This window comes from Callospermophilus lateralis, chromosome 15 (genome assembly GCF_048772815.1).
Source record: "Callospermophilus lateralis isolate mCalLat2 chromosome 15, mCalLat2.hap1, whole genome shotgun sequence".
Classification (NCBI taxonomy): Eukaryota; Metazoa; Chordata; class Mammalia; order Rodentia; family Sciuridae; genus Callospermophilus; species Callospermophilus lateralis.
In genome coordinates this window covers 41,422,742-41,442,989 of record NC_135319.1, presented here as the reverse complement: position 1 = coordinate 41,442,989, position 20,248 = coordinate 41,422,742, and the positions used below count along the sequence as shown (strand labels likewise).

The window sequence follows — 20,248 nt, the reverse complement described above, 5'->3', positions numbered from 1 at the left end:
TGAAGCATAACATGTATGAAGAGAGTGCAAAAAATGGGGAGCAAATGTGATAATAAGATGAGGCTAGAAAGGTAAATAGGGTAACTGAATTTGAAAACTATTACTTGACAAAATTGGGAGGATTTGGTATAGAGAATAGAAATGAAGTACAAAGAAAAAAAGACATTCATGATTCCCAGGTTTTGAGTTTCTGCAATGGGATAGAAAATAAACTAATAAACCATAGGAAACAGTATGCAAAAATACTCATCGATAACTGAATTGCAAATGGTGAGGAAGAAAAGTCAGGGGGTAATATATAAGTTTCTCTTGGGCTATAGGTAGATATATCATTCAAAGATAGGGGACAATGGAGCCAGTTGAGGGGCTATTGGAGTGTAAAAAAGAATGAATTTGTTTTAGGTCATAACGAGTTGGGGATTATGTGGCCAATAGAATAAATATAGGCCTAGTATCGGAGAGCCATATCTAACTGAAGAAAGATTTGGGATTATAAGCAAACACACAATGACTGAAGTCATAGAAGTGATTAGATATATGTATCTATGCATACATACCTATACTTCTATATTTCTACATTTATGGACTGCTTGCTACAAAACTATTGTGCTAAACTTCTCAAATAAATGGTTTCATTGAAATGTTGAAACTGTAAAACAAAACAAAACAAAAGTGATTTTTAATACCACTTCTTTAAAAAAGGAAGCACAGGCACAGAAATACGAAGTAACTTTGCTCAAGCTGCCTAACTAGAAGGTAGTACACTGGGATTTAAAACTTGATCTGACTCCGAAGTCTATGCTATCAGGTTGAATATCCTTAATTAAAAAATCGGAAGTACACCTGGGGGCAGTAGCTCATGCCTGTGATCCCAGCAACTTGGGAGGCTGAGGCAGAAGATCACAAGTTCAAGGGCAGCCTTGGAAACTTATGGAGACGGGAGACTCTGTTTCAAAATAGTTTTCAAAAGGGCTAGGAATGGGATTGGGGCTCAGCAGTAGAGCACTTGCTCTACTTGTGAGGCACTGGATTTGATCCTTAGCACCACATAAAAATAAATAAACAAAATAAAGATATTGTATCCATATACAACTAAAAAAAAATTATGGCTAGCAATGTATCTCAGAGGTAAAATACTTGGGTTCAATCCCCAATACCACACAAAAGGAAAAGAAATCTGAAATCCAAAATACTCTGAAATCTAAACTGAGTTTGTTTGTTTTTGTAGTACTAGGGATTGAACCCAGGGTTTCAACATGCTGTGCAAGCACTTTATTACTAGGTTACATTCCAGTCCTTTTCAGTTTTTCAGTTTTGAGATAGGGTCTTACAGAGCTGCCAAGGCAGTCCTCAAACTTGTCATCCTCCTGCCTTAGTTCCCTGAATAGCTGGGGTTAGAGAGATACATCAGCACACCTAGCTGAAACATCCCCCACCTTCTTTCTTTTTCATGGTGCTGGGGGCCTTGTGCATGAGAGGCAACAGCTGTACCTCTAAGCTAAACTGCCAGCCCTATGAAATCTAAAAAATTTTAAGCACCAAGATGACCTCCCAAATATTTTGGATAAGGGCTATTTCACCTGTTCCTTGTCACTCCCTACACAACTGAGAGGAACGCCAGTATTGAAAGACAAGGACTGGGAGTGCTGCCCAGTGGTAGAACACTTGGTCTAGCATATATGAGGCCCTGCGTTCTATGCCCAACACAGAAAAGAAGCGGGGGGAGGGGGGGGAAGGTATGGTATGGGCAAGAACAGAAAAAGATCTCAGAAAAACACAGAAAGATAGCCAGAAGAGGAAAACTCATTATCATGGAATCAATTAAGAAAACGGTTTCAAAAAAGAAAACAGCTATATATATAAGCTACCATACTTTAAATGAGTTGGACAGGTTTTCATAGTCCATTTTTCAGATTCACTTTTTAAAAAACTCAACACAGGTTTTTTTTTAACTTGATAATCAGCCCTAAAAAGGACATATTACATTCTTGGTATCAGTGATGATTTTCAGATCTCCAACTTTTTTTTTTCCTTTCTTTTTGTAGCAGTGGGGATTGAACCCCCGGGCACTCTACCACTGAGATACATCCCCAGACTCTTTATTTTTCATTTTCAAATGTGGCACACTTCATGAATTCGCATGTCATCCTTGTGCAGGGGGTCATGTTAATCTTCTCTGTATCATTCCAATTTTAGTATATGTGCTACCAAAGTGAGCACTAATTTTTATTTTGAGACAGGGTCTAAATTGCCCAGGCCAGCCTCAAATTTGTGATCCTCTTGCTTTAGTCTTCTAAGAAGCTGGGTTTACAGGTGTGCACTACCACACCGGCAGGTTTCCAAACTTTAAATAAACTGTTTCCCAAAAGACTGTATGTATGTAAAAGAGAGAAAGAATTTGTTGAGAATTTACAAGGCATTTTATTGAGAAAACCAAGTAAAACTTGACCTATAGAAAAAAATTAAGTGAGGTTATAATTTAAAAACAGAGAAACTAGGTGCTAGGGGTAGCTCATGCATGTCTAGCATATGCCAGGCCCCTGGGTTCAAGTCTTAATACCCCAAAATAAGTAATACATAATAAAAATAAACCATTTAGACTCTCTAGTTTGTCCATAAAACTCAATATTCCTCATAATGAGATGCTGCTACTACTTTCTGCCTAAACAGCAGTCATCATGAAGAAGAAAAATTCCATATTCCAACCACAGAAATTGATTATTGTCACTGAGGGGGTATTGAACTGGTCTTTGTAGCAAGGCAATTCCTCCTTCAGAAGCATTGATTTCTAGGACAGTTACTATTGAAGGTCCTAAAGCAATAACAGGGAATATCATCAACCACCTCAACATTTTCATTATTAAGCATCCATCTGTTTATATCAGATGTTTTAAACATGACAACCAATGCTATATAATTAGTAAAAATAACACTGTAGAAGATGGTAACAGCATAGTATTTCATCAGTTCTCACATAAAAACAAATAGTGGGCTGGGGATATAGCTCAGTTGGTAGAGTGCTTGTCTTGTATACACAATGCCCTGAGTTCAAGGTCCCAGCACGACACATATATAATAATAATAATAATAAAAACAAATAGCAGGTGAGGCACAGTGGTACATGCCTATAATCCCAGTGGTGCAGGAGGCTGAGGCAAGTTCAAAGCCAGCCTCAGCAAAAGCAAGATGCTAACAACTCAGTGAAATCCTGTCTCTAAATAAAATACAAAACAGGGCTGGGGATGTGGCTCAGTGTTTGAGTGGCCCTGAGTTCAAATCCCAGTATCACCCTGCTCAAAAAAAAAAAAAAAAAAAAAAGCAACTAGAATAAGAAAATTAAAAATCCACAGAGAACATCTATGACAAAACTAGTTCCAGGCACAATGACACACGTCTGTAATCCCAGCAGCTCAGGAGACTGAGACAGGAAGACCACGAGTTCAAAGCCAGGCTCAACAAAAGTGAGGCACTAAGCAATTCAGTGAGACCTGTCTCTAATAAAATACAAAAGAGGGCTGGGGATGTGGCTCAGTGGTCGAGTGCCCCTGAGTTCAATCCCCAGTACCAAAATAACAAAAACAAAAAACTAAATGAAAACACATTCTAGTAATTTTTCAAAATAGGGCAAAACCTGTATGTATGGGGTGGGGCAGGGGATTTCTGTGACCTAAGAAGCAGCATTCTCTGGAAAGCATATTCTCAAGCAAATTGTTACACGTAGCAGGTGACAATGGGAAAGTGCCAAGGCACCAACGGTAAGGTCTGTAGGAGCTACAGCAGCTCTGGTGTTCAGTCATATACAAACACTATAATCAATGCTCCCTTTCCAGAACGAAGTCCCACACCAAGGAGAAAGTATTGGACCTAAAATCCAAACCCAGGAAGACAAGAATAACAAGAGCAAAGAAAAGATCCAGATAAAACTGAGGAAAAACATAGTTGGAGCTCAGATAATGAAAGACTTTTTCTCTTTTTTTGGGGGTGGGCGCCTTAACTAGCGATTGAACTCAGCTACATCCCCAGCCTTATTTAAAGACAAGGTCTGAGTTGCTTAACATCTCAATGTTTCTGAGGCTGGCTTTGAATTTGCAATCCTCCTGCCTCAGCCTCCTGAGCTGCTGGGATTATAGGCATGTGCACGACACCTAGTAAGAGATCTTTTCTTTTTAAACAACTTTATTGAGATATTTGTCCATATTTTTAAACACTACCAAAAACAACAAAAATTCTAAACCTGCAAATCTAGAAAACTATTCTAACCCATGCTTTCCCATTTAAAGTTCAGAAAGATATATTTCATCTAAAAATGAACAGTAAAGGTCCTAATCAAATCCCATAGAAATTAATTAGGGATGGATGGGGCTGGGGCTGGGGCTCAGTGGCAGAGCACTTGCCTAGCATGTGTGAAGCCCTGGGTTTGATCCTCAACACCACATAAAGATAAATAAATAAAGGCATTGTGCCCATCTACAACTAAAAAAAAAAAAAAAAGAAGAAAGTAATTAGGGATGGAGATAGGGGAAGCAGAATAATATTCCCACAGGAGGATTGCAACATCCAGCTTGGCAACTTAGCTACACCCTGTCTTAAACCTTAAAAAACAAAACAAAACAAAACAAAAAATATATATATATATAAAAGGAATGTCACATTGATGAATGTTAGCATCACAAAGATAAAAGTTATAATATATATATTAAAACTACATTTTTTGGGTTTTTTTGGTGTGTGTGTGTGTGTGTTTGTGTGTGTGACTGAACCCAGGGGCACTTAACAACTGAGCCCTTTTTATTTTTTGAGACAGGGTCTCACTAAGTTGCTCAGGGCTTCGCTAATTTGCTAAAGCTGGCTTTATACTGGAATCCTCCTGCCTCGGGCTCCCCAGACCCTGGGATTATGGGCATATGCCACAGCGCCAACTGATTTTCTTTTTTGAGATGCAGTATGACTATGTTGTTGCTCAGGCTGACTTCAAATTCCTGGTCAAGCAATTCTTCAGCATCAGCCTCCTGAGTAGCTGGCTGAAACCACAAGAACTGGCTAACGGAGCAAGCAAAACTACTGATTTTTTTTGTGGGTGGGGTGAGGTGGGGTGGGAGTTGAGAAAGGGAGGGTTTACTGGGAATCAAACTCAGGGGCACTTTACCAATAAGCTATATCCCTAGCCCATTTTATTTTTTTTATTTTTGAAACAGGTCTCATCAAGTTCCTTGGGGCCTCACTAAATTGCTCAGGCTGGCTCTGCACTTTTGATCCTCCTGCTGCCTCAGCCTCTAGAGCCCCTGGGATTATATCCTGTGCCACTATGCCCAGGGAAAGTGCTGATTTTTTAAGGAAAATCACTTTTTAAAAAGTCAGATTGGCAACTGACTTTTTATAGCAATGTATTATTCCAAAAACAATGAAATTTAAGATACTAAAGAAAAAAAAAACTTTTAAAGATATTTATTTTTAGTTGCTGTTGGATACAATATCCTTAATTAATTTTTAATTAATTTTATGTGGTGCTGAGGATCGAACCCAGGGCCTCACCTGTGCTAGGCGAGCACTCTATCGCTGAGCCACAACCCTAGCCCCAAGAAAAGAAAATTTTAACCAAGAATTTTATGACTAGCCAAAATAACTCTCAAGTATAAAGTCACAAACAAGCTATTATCAACAAGTAATATCATTTTCATAAGACCTTTCTCAGGAATCTACTTAACAAAAATGACTAGAGAGACACTGATATAAGGAATGTCACATTGATGAATATTAGCATCACAAAGATAAAAGGAACTAGAAATCATACACCTTCTGCTAGAAGTAAACAACCTATGAAGTATTTTTTGCTCTAATTTAAAAATCAGGTTTCAGAAAGTATAAAAAACAGAGAAACAAGTTAAATAACATCACAAGGAAGCAGTATTCCAGACTTGTAGAAACTTGGTTTCATAAACAGCAAAAACTACAAGGAAGAATAGATACAGGAGAAACTGACATACTAAACATGATATAATAAAATCACATAATGTAAGAATCTTATTTGGATCCAGAGTCAAGAAAACAATAAAAGAAGCATTCACAGGGCAGTTGAAAATTTGAACCCAATTTGCATTTGAAAGTATTAATTACTGTTAATTTTGTTAATGATAACAGCATTGTGGGGCTTGTTTTTGTTGTGGTAGTTTTTGTGTATGTGTGCATGAACCCAAGGCCTCCCACATGCTAGGCAGGTGCTCTACCACTGAACTATACCCCAAGCCTTTTTTTTGGCTTGGTTTGATTTGACTTTTAAACTTTTTTCCCCCCCACCCAGTACTGGAGATTGAAACCAGGGTGGGCTTTGCCACTGAAATACATCCCCATCCCTTTTATTTATTTATTTTTTGAGACAGGATCTTGAACTTGCCATCCTTCCAATTCACTGTGCTAATCCTTTTCTTTAAGAGATATTTACCCAAATATTTATGAATGTAATAATATCTAGAGCTTACATCAAAACAATTTTGGAGAAGGAAATAAGTGAGCAAGCATTCAGATAAAATAAGATAATAAAGCTGGATGATAAACACATACAATTTATATTAATGTACTCATTCAATAAATATTTGTAATTTGTTCTTATAACACAACTCTAAAACGTTATCCATTCTTACCAACAGAAATTAATTTTGTTTCAACCTTTATATTTTCTAGGTCACATTTACAAAGCCTTAAAAAATACTCCTAATAACAACTGACACAATTCTCTCCTAACATCATATTGTTAAAGTTTAAATATACACAATAAAATTTATTTCTTAAAAAATTTTTGTCCTAGGGGCTGAGGTTGTGGCTCAGTGGTAAAGAGCTCACCTGTCATGTGTGAGGCATTGGGTTTGATTCCCAAAACCACATATAAATAAATTTTAAGGTCCATTGACAACTAAAAAAATATTTTAAAAAATTTTGTCCAGACTTAACAAGTTATAAGAGGCTGGATATAACTTTTTTCTAAATTAGTCACAATTCTGAGAATGACTTATCAATTTTGGTCCAGAGGACAAAATATATTTATATTTGTTTTGGGTACTGGGGGGTTGAACCCCCCAGGGGCACTTTGAGATTGAGTTACATATCCAGCCATTCTTATTTTAAGACAAGGTCTCAGTAAGTTGCTGAAGGTCTTGCTAAGTGCTGAGACTGGCCTTGAACTTTAAATCCTCCTATCTCAGCCTCCCAAATTGCTGGGATTACAGGCATGTGCCACTATCCAACTGACAATATTTTTCCTCAGTTATTCATCTCATCAGCTCAATTAGAAAAAGTGTTTTAAAAAACTTACCTGTTTTATATGTGGATTCATTGCCATTTCAGTTACATTCTTCTTGGTCTCACAGAAGATAATAGCCCTCCCTTCTGAACCACTATAGACTTGAAGGACATCTCCAATAACTGCTGGCCTCTGAGACCAATGACACTGAATAGCCAAATGCTTTGAGGAAAGAAAAGGTGAAATATCTATTTTGACAAAATTGTTGGAAAAAAATTATCTTGTATATTTTTTTCTACCTGGTCAAGAACTGGCCTTCCTGGGAGACTGTTAAGACAGAGACTCTCCTCAACCCCATTTAAAAACAAACAAGTGGCCATCAATAAGTGAAAGGATACACAAATTTAGTATATTCAAATAAAATACTATATAGCAATTAAAAGGAACCAACTATTAATAACACAAAAATATAGATGAATCTTAAATAATATGCTGAGTGAATGAAGTCCTATAGAGAAAGAGTATATGCAGTATGATTCCATTTATATGAAGTTTTAGAATAGGTAAAACTAATCGATGGTAGAAAAAAAAATCAGAAGTGATTGTCTCTGGATTGGGGGGAACTAGGAAGGAGTACGAGGGAAATTTTTGAGATGATAAAAACACCTTTTGTTTTGATACTAGGGATTGGACCTTGGGGTACTATACTACTGAGCCACATCCCTCTGTCCTTTTTATTCTTGAGACAGGGTCTTGCTAAATTGTAGAGGCTGGTCTTGAACTTGCAAATCTCCTACCTCAGCCTGCCAAATTGCTGAGATTACTGGCATGTACCACTGCACCTGGCAATATTTCTTGATAAATGTTTGGTTTACATACACAAACTCAAAAAAAAAAAAAATAGGTTTGTATTACTTATGTATGAATTTGTCAAAACTAAGCAAAGTGTACACTCATTTCATTACACATAAATCTTATCTGAAAAACTATAAATATTATATGGAGGAAGCTCAAAAACATGCTAAGGGAAAGAAGCAAAATATAAAAAGTCACATAATGTATAATTACATTTATATAAAATATTCAGAACAGGCATATCCATAGAGACAGAAAGAAGACTGGTGGTTGCCAGGAACTGGAAAAGAAAACAATGCGGAATTACTATTTAATGGTTATGGGGTTACCTTTGGTGTGAGGAAAATATTTTGGAACTACATAGAAGTGATAGTTGTACATCATAAATGTACTAGATGACAATGAATTATACATTTAAATATTTATAGTTTTAAATTGAGTACAATGGCACATGCATATAATCCTAGCTATTTGGGAGGCCAAGGCAAGAGGATTAAAAGTTTGAGACAAGCCTGAGCAACAAAGCCAAGGACTGTATCCCCATCCTTACCCAAAAAGTTTATAGTTTTAGTTATGTAAATTTTACCTTAGTTTTATAAAACTGAAACTATTATGCTCTAGTTAAAGATATGCATGCTAAAATACTTATGGGCAAGTATACTGATTTCTGCAATTTGAAATGAATCAAAAATAAGAAGGGAGTTAGAGTTATATGGTGTAGTTGCAATAGTAGAGAGCATGCTTATGAGCATGAAGCTCTGGGTTCAATATCCAGCTCAAGAAAGAAAGAAGAAAATAATCCTTTTTTTTGTTTTCTTAGTATGAAAATTACTATAGGTTTTTAGCTTTTTTTTTTTTTTTTTTTTTGTTTTGTTTAATACCCTTACTTATCCTTTAGAAATATAGCTGGGTGTGGTGGCACATGCCTGTAATACCAGCTACTTGGGAGGCTGAGGAGGACTGCAAATTCAAGGCCAGCCTGCACAACTTAGCAAGACCCTATCTCAAAACAAAATCCCCAATATTGGGGGAAAAAAGGGAAAAAAAAAAGTTCTACCACAGCTCAATTTTTAAATTTTTTTTTTGGGGGGGGTTTTGGGTATGAGGTAAAGATCTAACTTTCTTCAGCTAATCTTCAACAAACTATCTCAGCACTATTCTTCGTTTTATTTTATTTTCTTTAGTTGTAGAGGGACACAATACCTTTATTTATTTATATGGTGCTGAGTATTGAACGCAGTGCCCCACACAGGTGAGGCAAACGCTCTACCACTGAGCCACAACACCATCCCTCAGCACTATTCCTTTCTATGAATCGTATTCTCTGTCATATGAATTCTAAATACACTCTCTATGGCTGCTTGTAGATCTTCTGTTAGAACTTCTTATTCACAAGCTTTTTTCCCTTATTTATTCTATTCTGCTTCTCAGTTTCAGACTATTAAAATACTCATGTATCTTATTAACTAAAGGCAGAAAAGAGAGCTTAGGCCTGAACAGGTCCCCAAAATTTGAATTTAGCTTTAACAAACTTTCAAAAATAAATACCAACTAAAAGCTAAAATCTATCATGCTGGAAAGCCACTTACTTCCACAGTAGTTGCAGCCTTTTGAGTCATTTTTCCAACAAGGTCAACCTGTTCATATCTGGATTTCATGTATTTTTTTGCAACTTTGTATACCCACTGTGGGCAAGTTGCAGAAAAAAGTAAAGTCTGAGGATTGTCTTCAGAATCTTAAATAAACAAAAAGAATTCAAATGTTTTCTTAATATCCCATGATGTAGCCAACTTTTAAAAATCACCACAGGCTTCAAAGAAATAATGAAAAATTCAAAACTCAGGGAAAGTTTTTAACATATAGACTGCATTGCAACTATTGAAACTTTCACCTTTTAAAACTGGGGACAATAGCAAGAAAATTCAACTCAGAAGAAAAGTGAGAATTTAAGGAAAAACAATGAACAAAGAAATCAGTAAAATGAGTTAGTAAATCTAACTAATGACTATAAAAAATAATACATGAAAGAAGACACAGAAAGCTAAGAAAATAAAGTATGCTATTGTTCTTTTTTTTTTTCCAGGAAGAGAATAGATACTGAGTAACTTTAGTTTTGTTAGAATACCAGGGGACAATATATTAAAAAATTAAAAATTCATAAGCTTTTAAGATCAAAGAATAATTGTTAACGTGGTTATTTTGAATTAGGATATACCAGTTTTGTAGGATTCGTGGATAATATCTTCAACTTGTTCAGCAAAACCTAAATCTAACATTTGATCCACTTCATCAAGCACAACATGGCGCAGTTTAGAAAGATCCAAACGGCCGCTCTGCAAATGGTCTTTGATACGACCAGGAGTTCCAACCAAGATGTCAATACCATTTCGAATATGATTAACTGTGAGAGGAGAAAAATGCCAGTAATATGTAAAAATCAAATATATGCCTTCACATTATTCCTTTACATTTAGCAAATGCATCTTTGCACAATTATCATGTACAGGTACTCACTTTGGCTTTGATATGATGTTCCACCATAAAAACATGCCACACTGAGTTTCCTAGTTATATCTTTAAAGTCTTTGGCTACTTGATTTGCCAGTTCCCTTGTTGGAGCCAAAACAAGTACCTGGGTGAGAGATTTAAAAAACAAAAGATACTTTTGTAAAGACATGTAAATGCAACCTAGAAGACCCCACCCTTTTAAAAGTAGGAATCTCAACATTAAAGTCTTTAGTATATTAAAGACAGAGTACCTAGCATACATGAGGCCTTGAGTTCCAGTCCCTAGCACTAGCCTTAAAAAAAAAAAAAAAAAGATGACACAAATAGCATAAGACCAATCACAATTTATTATACTCTACTTTGTCAAGTCTCCTCAAAAGTCACTTTGTCAGAGATGTTCTTAAGCCTCTTATATATAATCTTGGCCCTCTTTTTACCACTTACACCACCTAAGGCACTTATGCTTTACTTAGTGATTGTAATCACATTATTCCTTTATAGTGACCACTTTTAGTTACATACATATTCAAACTATAATGCTGATTTTTTTCTTCTCCACTTTCATGAACCTTAAAAACACAGGTTCTGTTTTTTTAGTTGTTTTATTTTTATTTATTTGTTTTTATGTGGTGCTGAGAATTGAACCTAGTGACCCACACATGCTAGGCAAGCATTCTGCCATTAAGCCACAACCCCAGCCCTACACACAGGTTCTTAAAAGGTCAAACGGCAAGCTAAAATTTTATTAGTTGATTTTACTATTCATAAATTAAGACAGATCTTTAGCACCCGCATAATAAAGAAACTTTTTTGCCTTTCTGGAATGGGATTGAACTCAAGGTCCCACACATGCTAGCCAAGCACTCTATCACTGAATTATATCCCTGATCCTTTTATAATTTTGAGATGGGGTCTTGATAAGTTGTGGCCTCAAACTTGAGATTCTCTTGCCTCAGCTTCCCAAGAGCTGAGATTACAGGCAAGTGCCACCACATGGACTAGCAGTTCCATTCCTATAATAGTCTTCACAAAAAGTCAACCAGTAAAATAAATGATATTGAATAGTTATTGGATGACCAAATAAATGGAATACCTCTTAGAAAATTCATTGTTTGAAAGCAAAAAGTCAGGACTGAAAAAACAGATAAACAGGTCACTAAATACACTATGTATAAGTACTCTTAAAGTAAGATTTTAAGCTCCATAATACACAAAGTTATCAAAGACATCTATGAATCCATATACATTACATTCACATGCAATAATGATTTCATTTTAGCTTTGCTTGAATTTTCTTTATTTGAAAATGAACAAGTTTTTGCTTTAAAACCCAAATTTCTACTTTTGCCACAGGGCTCTTTTCTCTGAAAGGTACTTGTATTTAAGACTAATATGCTCTTTCAGGACTGGGGGTGTAGCTCAGCAGAAGAGTGTGAGCTTAGCACGCACGAGGGCTGGGGTTAAATCTCTAATACCAGGAGCAAAAAAAAAAAAAAAAGACAACTATAATCTCTCTGTCCATTTTCAATAAGTAATGTTTAGAGCTTTTCCTCTCTTACAACCATTACCTTTGGTGAGCGGCTTTTTTTAATTGTTTCTTGATTTCTTTGGAGCCTTTCAATCAAGGGTATGGCAAAAGAGAATGTCTTTCCTGTTCCTGTCCGAGCTTGTGCAATTAAATCTTTTCCTTCATATACAGGGCCAAAGGTCTTAACTTGAATAGGAAAGAGATATGTTACCCCTCGACCTGTAAAATGAGATTTCCAAAATATTTCTTTAAGACTAGTATTAGGAAAAAAATATATTCATTTGAAAAAAACAATCCTGCTTTCTCCGTGTCTGCCTAAAGATACACAACCAAGTACCATTTACAGTTATTCCTACCCTAAACAGAAATTATAACAAAATTAGTCTGAACTTCTGACAAATACATATAACAATTAAGAATAAAAACAGATCACAACAACTACAAGACTGGGATGACAATTAGAATACTATATACTCCATGTTTCTATAAATAGATCAAAATATACTCTACTGTCATAAAAAGAACAAGTTAAAAAGATACTGATCAAAAAAAAAAAACCATATCAATACTGAAAAGGATAAAGTAAACTACAATTTAAAAAGAGCTATTTCTTTTTTATATTCTCTATTTGGTTAAAAAAGGCACAAGAGTTTTATAAAATACAGTCATAGATTCCAGCTGCATATCCATTAAAATTCATAGTACCTTTCAGAAGCTTTATAGTTTCTTCAGAAATAGAGAAATTGGAGAAGGCTCCTTCTTTTTGTTCTCGTGTTAGCGTCTGTCAAAAGGAAATAAAAGTTCTAAATAATATAGTTTTTTTAAAATAATATAGTTTTGTTCAACTTTTACTTATTTACCATTTTACTAAACAAGCTACCTAATCAACTTCAGTTAGTACTTGCAAAAACCTATACAGATTAACTTAAAAAATAGGAGGGGAGGCTGTGGCTGTAGCTCAGTGGTAAAGTGTTTGCCTAGCATGTTGTGAGGCACTTGGTTCAATCCTCAGCACCACATAAAATAAATAAAGTCATTAAAAAAAAAAAAATAGGAGATTCTTTTCATTTCAAAAGTATCCCTTTAGATGGCAAACTTACTTAATCCATTTTCCTAGTAAAACATCTTAAAATGTTTAATTCAACCCATAAAGTTCCCTTTAGAAATGTCTACTACATAAATCAAAATATTTTTCCATTTGATAACATATTACAAGTTACTTAATAATCTAAATCATACTTATAGATAATATTAACTATGAAAATTAATACAAGTCTATATACTAAGATAAAAGAAGAAATTACACAATGAGAAATTAAAACTTTTTCCAAAAATAGTTAATTTGTTCTATGGCTTTAAAAAGTACTTTTTCCGAGCTGGGGTTGTGGCTCTGGGTTCAATCCTCAGCACCACATAAAAATAAATAAATAAAATAAAGATATTGTGTCCAACTACAACTTAAAAAAAAAAAAAAAAAAAAAAAAGGACTTTTTCCCCCTAGGTCATTAATTCAGGGAAAAGTTCTATAAGCTTAAGAATATCTTTAACATGAATATAGATGAGCAAAACATTATCATTTAACATCTATCAAAAACTCTGTGTACCAATGTGTATACAGAACAAAGACCCAGTAAACTTAATTATTTTTATGTTTAAAGAAAGTAGTTACAGAACCACTCACAATAGCAGTTTTCAAATTAAGAACCAGATAAAGAACTATCTTTCTAACTTTCTATCTTTCTATCCCTTTGGGATAGCTGCATTCTATTCTGTAAACATAGCATATTTTATTAAACCAATTGCCTACTACCAGACACTACTAGACATTTAGAATATTTAAAACTTTCCCCAATATCTATAATATCCCGGTGATAAGAGTACTTATTCAAACAGCTATGGACACCTCATAATTACCTCCTTAGGATAAATTCCTAAAAGCAGAACTCCTGAAATCTATGATCTAAAACAGAAACAATAGACAGTTAAGCCTATTATAATACAGAAAATGATTTCAAGCAAAACCACAATAGAGCCAGAAGCAGTGGTGCACACCTGTAATTCCAGCAACTCAGGAGGCTAAGGCATGAAGATTGCAAGTTCAAAGCCACCCTCACCAATTTAGCAGGGATCTATGCAACATAGCAATACTCTGCCTCAAAATAAAAAATACAAAGGGCTGGGGATGTGGCTCAGTGATTAAGCGCTCCTGGGTTCAATGCCCCATACCAAAAAAAAAAAAAAAGGGCTATGGTTGTAGCTCAATAGTAGAGTGCTTGCCTAGCACTGTGAGGCACTGGGTTTGATCCTCAGCACTATATAAAAATAAATGAAATAAAGGTAATGTGACCATCTGCAACTAAAACAAACAAAGAAACAAAACCCCCCAATACAACAAAAAGCAATCTGTTCATTCCACTACTACCAATATAGATTTATGGAGCCTTACTAAATTAACATACATGCTTCTGGACAAATAGCAAATACTCAAATTAAAACACCATATAGGGGCTGGGGCTGGGGCTCAGCGGCAGAGAGCTTGCCTCGCATGTATGAGGCCCTGGGTTCGATCTTCAGCACCACATAAAAATAAGTAAATAAAAAATAAATAAAAAAAAAAACCCACCATATAGTAAAAACAAGGAGTCAACATCTTTTTCCCAAAATATCTGAGGACTCTAGGTTAAGTTAAGCTCAGTGCATACCCCTGCATTTGATCTCCACAACAGGGATTTTAAAAAAATTATTATTTAAATTAAATTACCGGCTATTATCAAATTTAAAAATTATTATTAAAAAGCAAGAATATCAACATTGTTTCTTTCTGAAGACCTAAATAATTTCTCGACAATTTATAACACCTAGATCAGCTTTTGAACTCCTAGTGGAAAACTGTGAGACACTTTTTAACAAATTCTGCCCAAGAAAATAACTGCTTTAACAGGTACTGATAAGAGCAGGAGGTTCAAGAATGCAAATTCTATACTTAAGCATGTTTATTACACTTCTTCAAAATGTAATAGCCAGAAGAACAGATTTCTTCAGATCATTTTCATGTTTAATTCTAGTTTTAAAAATGCAAATGACTTTAACAGAAAGTTACAGTAAGACATAAAGATCATCTAAAGTTGCTACTGCTTCAAAAGCAGAAAAAAGAAGGCAAAATACACAAAGTCAAAGGGCCTTCTGTACCTTGTTTCAGGAAGTCAAAAGTCAATGCCCCAGTACTGGCAGGGACTGAAAGAACCATAAGAAATAAGTAGGTGACTATCAATAATTTGGAAAAACTGTTTAGGAACCCAAATGTACAGAAAAAGTGTAAGTTTGAGCATTCCTCTACTTCCACCCAATAAAAATGACAATACAATAAAAGAAACAAGGGCCAAAGGAAAAAAGGTTCAGATTTCAGCTGTATAGATCTCTCATTTGGATTAGAGTCTGTACTAAGCAAAAAACATATAATCAATTCTTCTTAATTTAAAACATCAAATTTGTCTGTATTTCAAGGATAATGTCAAATGTAAAATTAAAAGTATCCATACCTCCTCTAGTTTATTATCACTTGATTTATGAGTAGAACTTTCTAAGGATGATACTCGCTTTGATTTTTTTTCATATTCACCAATATCTCCATTTGGTAGATCTTTCTTCCTTGACTTATGAGATGTAGAAAATTCATCTGAAAGTCTATTAAATCCTTCTTCAGTGTCTCCATTTAACTTCTCTTTCATTTTAGCTTTTTTGGGCTTGGGAGCATCATCCAGGTTATCTGTGACACCATTTTCTCTTGTTTCTGTTTTCTCATCTGAGTCATGATGGTGCCTGGACTTCCTCCTATCACTCTGTAGACCAAGACACAATGACAAAAAGGTCACAGGTGTCCTTTTAGGATTCTAGAGAAGTTACAGCATGACTTCCCAACCACTTAAGTTCAGCCAATAGTTATATTGAAAACCTACATGATAGAAATCCAGACTGTTTTTAGTAATTCAAGCTCTAAGCCTTACCTATAACTATAATTGTCATTCCAACTCCTGCATTCTCAAGAATTCAGCCTCTATTCCATCTCTAATCACAACATAAAATTTTAGCAAAATTAAAATAGCTCCTTCAGAACCAAATGACAATCTCAAAATTATAAATTAAAATACAAATAAAAACTTCTAACATCTCCAAGAGCAAAAAAATTAATATTTATTGAGTACCTACCCAGCACTGTGTAATGTGTTTTCGGCTTATCTTGTTTAAATCTTCATAACAACCCTATGAGGGAAGTACAGATCCATAATCCCTTATCCGAAATTCCGATATCCATAAAGCTCTGAAAACCGAAAGTGTTTTTGTAACTTATTTGGAGTCAAAACCTTACCTGCTCTGAACTCATTTGATGGCAATATTTGAATAGAACTAATGTGAGGCTATTTATAGTTTTTATTTATCCCATCATTTGCAATTATTCATATTTAATATTAAGGTGTCTGATTACATGCTACAGGCCCCACACCCTGCTGGGGTGTTCTCCTTCTATAGATCCCTAGAATTCTGAATTCTAAAACACATCTAGTTCCAGGGATTTAGGATAAGGGATAGTGAACCTGTATTACCTTTGTCATTTTAAGATGAGGAAACAGAAGTCTTAGAGGTTAAGTACTTGCCAAAGATCCACATGTGGGATTTCTTGTAGGTGGAAGTGCTAGAAATTGAATCTAGCCCTGACTTGGAAAATCTATGCTCTTTTCACATCATGCTTCCTTCCTAACTTTAATAATTAACAGGTCAAAGAAAAACAAAGAAACATGTTGATATAAAATTCCAATTGTTATATTTCCATGGAAGAACAATAACTCAGGAAGTTTAAAAAAAAAATCTAGATAACAGAATGTAAAAAAAGAACAAAACAAAAAGGCACAATTCTGCACCTTCAATTTTTTGTTTGTATGTTTTTATGTACCAGGAATTGAATCCAGGGAAGCTCAACAGTTAGCGACATCCCCAGTCCTTTTAATTTTTTTGAGACAGAGTCTTGGTAAATTGCTGACTGAACTTGCAATCCTCCTGCCTCAGCCTGCAGAGCCACTAGAATGATAGGCATGTGCCACCATGCCCAGCTTGCACCTTCAGTTTTAAAACTGGTGCGGATGGGGTTTCAGATCAGTGGTAGAGTGCTCGCCTAGCATGTTAAGGCAATGGGTTTGATTCTTAGCACCTCATATAAATAAATAAATAAAACAAAGGTCCATCAACAACTAAAAATTTTTTTTTTCAAAAAGTCAAACTGGTGGCAAGTGTTTTAATATTTGCAGACCATAAGAAATGATTTAGAAATTTAGGACTTCTCCAGAATTACTTGGTCAGATATTCAAAATAAATTAGATGGTAGAGATGAGTGATAACAAAAACACCAGCACGAAAAACTTATACAATTTTTAGAGTGCTTTACCATACAATTTTTCTTATCCATAAAAATGTGAAAATGCTTTGCAGTTACGTCACTTGCTCTTTGGTTAATTGCAGTAACTCACATCTCACCATACCATTAAGTTCTACTGAAAAACAAAATTATTTATAGAGTCAGCTCTGGAGTTTGAATTGCTCTTGGACCCTTCATTGCAGGGAGATGATGGAACAAGGCAAAGTGAGACCTCTAAGTCTAAACCCAGCAACATCCCAAGGTGAATACATTATTTCATATTGGACCAAAACTCTATAATAATTTTGATTCCCTTGGTTTCCATTATATTCTATAGGGATTTTTTTTTTTTTTTTGGGGGGGGGATACCTGGGATTGAACCCAGGGACACTTAATCACTGAGCCACATCCCCAGCCTAAGTTGTTGAGGCTGGTTTTGAACTTGTGATCCTCCTGCCTCACCCTTGTGAGTTGACATGATGTATGCCCTTCTTATTCTCTTACTTTTGTCACATCTTCTGGTTCCTCTCCCACTTCTGTGGCTACACCTTAAATCTCTGTTGTCGATGTACACTTCTATGCCATTTTCATGACTTTCAACACACACTTCCTTACTCTTCTTTGCCTGCATTCCAGTTTTAAGAACCTATAACTCATCTTCATATCTCAATGTAATCCAAAGCAAGGTTATCTTCATCTCAACACCAAAACTAGCCTAATGCTCTATTAGTTGGTATTCCAATTCATTTTCAAATCTCTAGTTTATCTTCATAAAGTGCAATCAACAAGTATTTCTGGAGAACTTACAATGTGAAAGTCACCAACATACAAGAATATAATGAAATATTAGACAAAAATATGGCTATTTTCCTCAAGAATCTTTGGGAAATATTTAGAAAAGATACAGAGAGGAAAAATGAATTTCACAAGGAAGTGTACAATAAATGCCTCTTGCAAGATAAAGACAATATTGGAACAAGACTTCAAAAGGAAATGAAATTACTGGGGTGGTTAGAAAAGATATAAATTAAACTTCAACAAGCATCTGGATGCAAAAGGGAAAAGAAGTTTCAACAGGAGCCAAAATTAAAATAACTGGGGATTCCATTTTAGTGGATTCTAGGTACCTATAGCAATCAATTCATAGACACAGAAAGTAGAATAATGGTTGCTAGAGCTGGGAAGAGAAAAGAATGAGGAGTTAGTGTTTAAAGGACAGAGCTTCAGTTTGAAGATGAAAAAAGTTGTGGAGATGGATGGTGATGATGGCTGCAAAACAATATAAGTGTATTTAATGCCACTAGAACTACACTGAAAAATGGCTAAAATGTAAATTTTCAGTTTTGTATATTTACCCAGAATAAAAGAAAAACTGGTTGCTTGGAATGGCAAGTTTACCTTAAGGACAAGTTGGAGAGGTATTTCTGCTTTCCTGAACTATATGGAATAAACCTTACTTCATCCAACGTCAGACTTTGAAAACTGCTACCTTATCCTCCTCAGCTTTGGATTCTCCAGGTTAAACGTCTCCAGTACCTGTGCATTTTTCAGCACCTTGCAATTCTCTATTGTTTCAAGAGTTTTCTTTTTTGGATGGGAGGGGGGAAGTCTCTTATAACCCAAGGGGAGAAACCATTTCTCATACTTAATTAGTTTAAACTCCATGGTACTCAGCAGAGTCTGGTACAAATTAGGCTCAATAGATACCTGTGGATTGAATGAAAATACTGATAGTAAGGGTTATTAATAATAAAACCAACACGATCTCCACCACAGCCCAATCCTAGAAACTCTGGATGTTACAATATTTTTCAAATCCTCTATAAACTAGTTAAACCTAAGATCACTTTCCCCAAAATTCTTGCACAACAGAACAGGGTGACAAAGAGGCAGAACATATTCAAGACAATCATTTTTTCTTAATCATCTTCTAAGACAGTCCAGAAGCACCAAATGACAGGCTTCCCTGCTTTAGGAAGAAAAGAGAAATAACAAATTCTGCAGTGACGGGACCTTGAGTCTGCCCATCTCTTGGGAGAATTCAGACGCCAGTGGGAAGAGCTGAAGAGCCAGTGGAGGCCGGGCCAAAGCCCAGGGCCGTCCTCCTCCAGGTACGGAATGTGACCTGGGAATGATCCCCAAGCGATCTCAGAAGGCCTACGCGGATTGAGGGGAGGCCCTCGGATGCTGGGACTGGGTCCTGACAGGCCATGATCAGGGACAATTCCCCTCCCCACCCAAACCGGCGCAGCCCATAAGGAGGCGCGGCCCACCCTCAGCGCACCTTTTGCTTTTCCTTCCTCTGGCTCTCGGACTCTTCCAAGGGTGCTTCCAGCTCCATAATATCCCCCCAGAGGAGTTTCCCCGGCATTACTGGCCGCCGCCACCTCTCTCGGGGCACAGTGGCCACTACCACCTACGGGCGGCGACAGCGTGAAAGGAAGCGGGGGTAGGGCGGCCGCCCGGCCACGGCGGTGCGTCACTTCCGGGACACGCACAGCACGGCGGGGAGGAAATCATCCCGGATAGTTTAAACTCTTCTATCCGCTCCAAGCTCTCACCCAATAAGTGTGAGAGATCTCCACTGGCCCACCCTATTGTGAAGTGATTGGCTTCTAGAGTAAAAACCTAGCCAATGTCCGTAAAGGATGAGCTCACTGATTAGCATAAATGATTCGGTTTCTCACCCCCTCCCCCACTTCGAACAGTCCATGGC

General features: G+C 36.1%; 1 protein-coding gene and 1 non-coding gene across 5 annotated transcripts in view; both read right to left on the bottom strand.

Moving 5' to 3' along the window:
* Ddx50 (DExD-box helicase 50) overlaps positions 1-19,991 on the bottom strand; it is a 34,783-nt gene extending 14,792 nt beyond the window's left edge. The window contains exons 1-9 of one of the 4 annotated variants that reach the window (XM_076834604.1): positions 19,817-19,991; positions 16,332-16,385; positions 15,665-15,964; positions 12,831-12,906; positions 12,166-12,344; positions 10,604-10,721; positions 10,305-10,490; positions 9,679-9,824; positions 7,307-7,456 (exon numbers count right to left, since the gene is read on the bottom strand). In XM_076834604.1, coding sequence (XP_076690719.1) covers positions 7,307-7,456; positions 9,679-9,824; positions 10,305-10,490; positions 10,604-10,721; positions 12,166-12,344; positions 12,831-12,906; positions 15,665-15,964; positions 16,332-16,385; positions 19,817-19,903 — 1,296 coding nt within the window. In that variant the 5' untranslated portion in view covers positions 19,904-19,991. Of the gene's footprint in view, positions 1-7,306; positions 7,457-9,678; positions 9,825-10,304; positions 10,491-10,603; positions 10,722-12,165; positions 12,345-12,830; positions 12,907-15,664; positions 15,965-16,331; positions 16,444-19,816 lie in introns of all 4 variants that reach the window. The other 3 variants (XM_076834607.1, XM_076834606.1, XM_076834605.1) reach the window with 3 other exon arrangements.
* On the bottom strand, positions 2,113-2,220 carry LOC143381686 (U6 spliceosomal RNA). The gene has a single exon (XR_013088859.1). It is a non-coding gene; the product is annotated as a U6 spliceosomal RNA (small nuclear RNA).
* Positions 19,992-20,248: the final 257 nt, after the last annotated feature.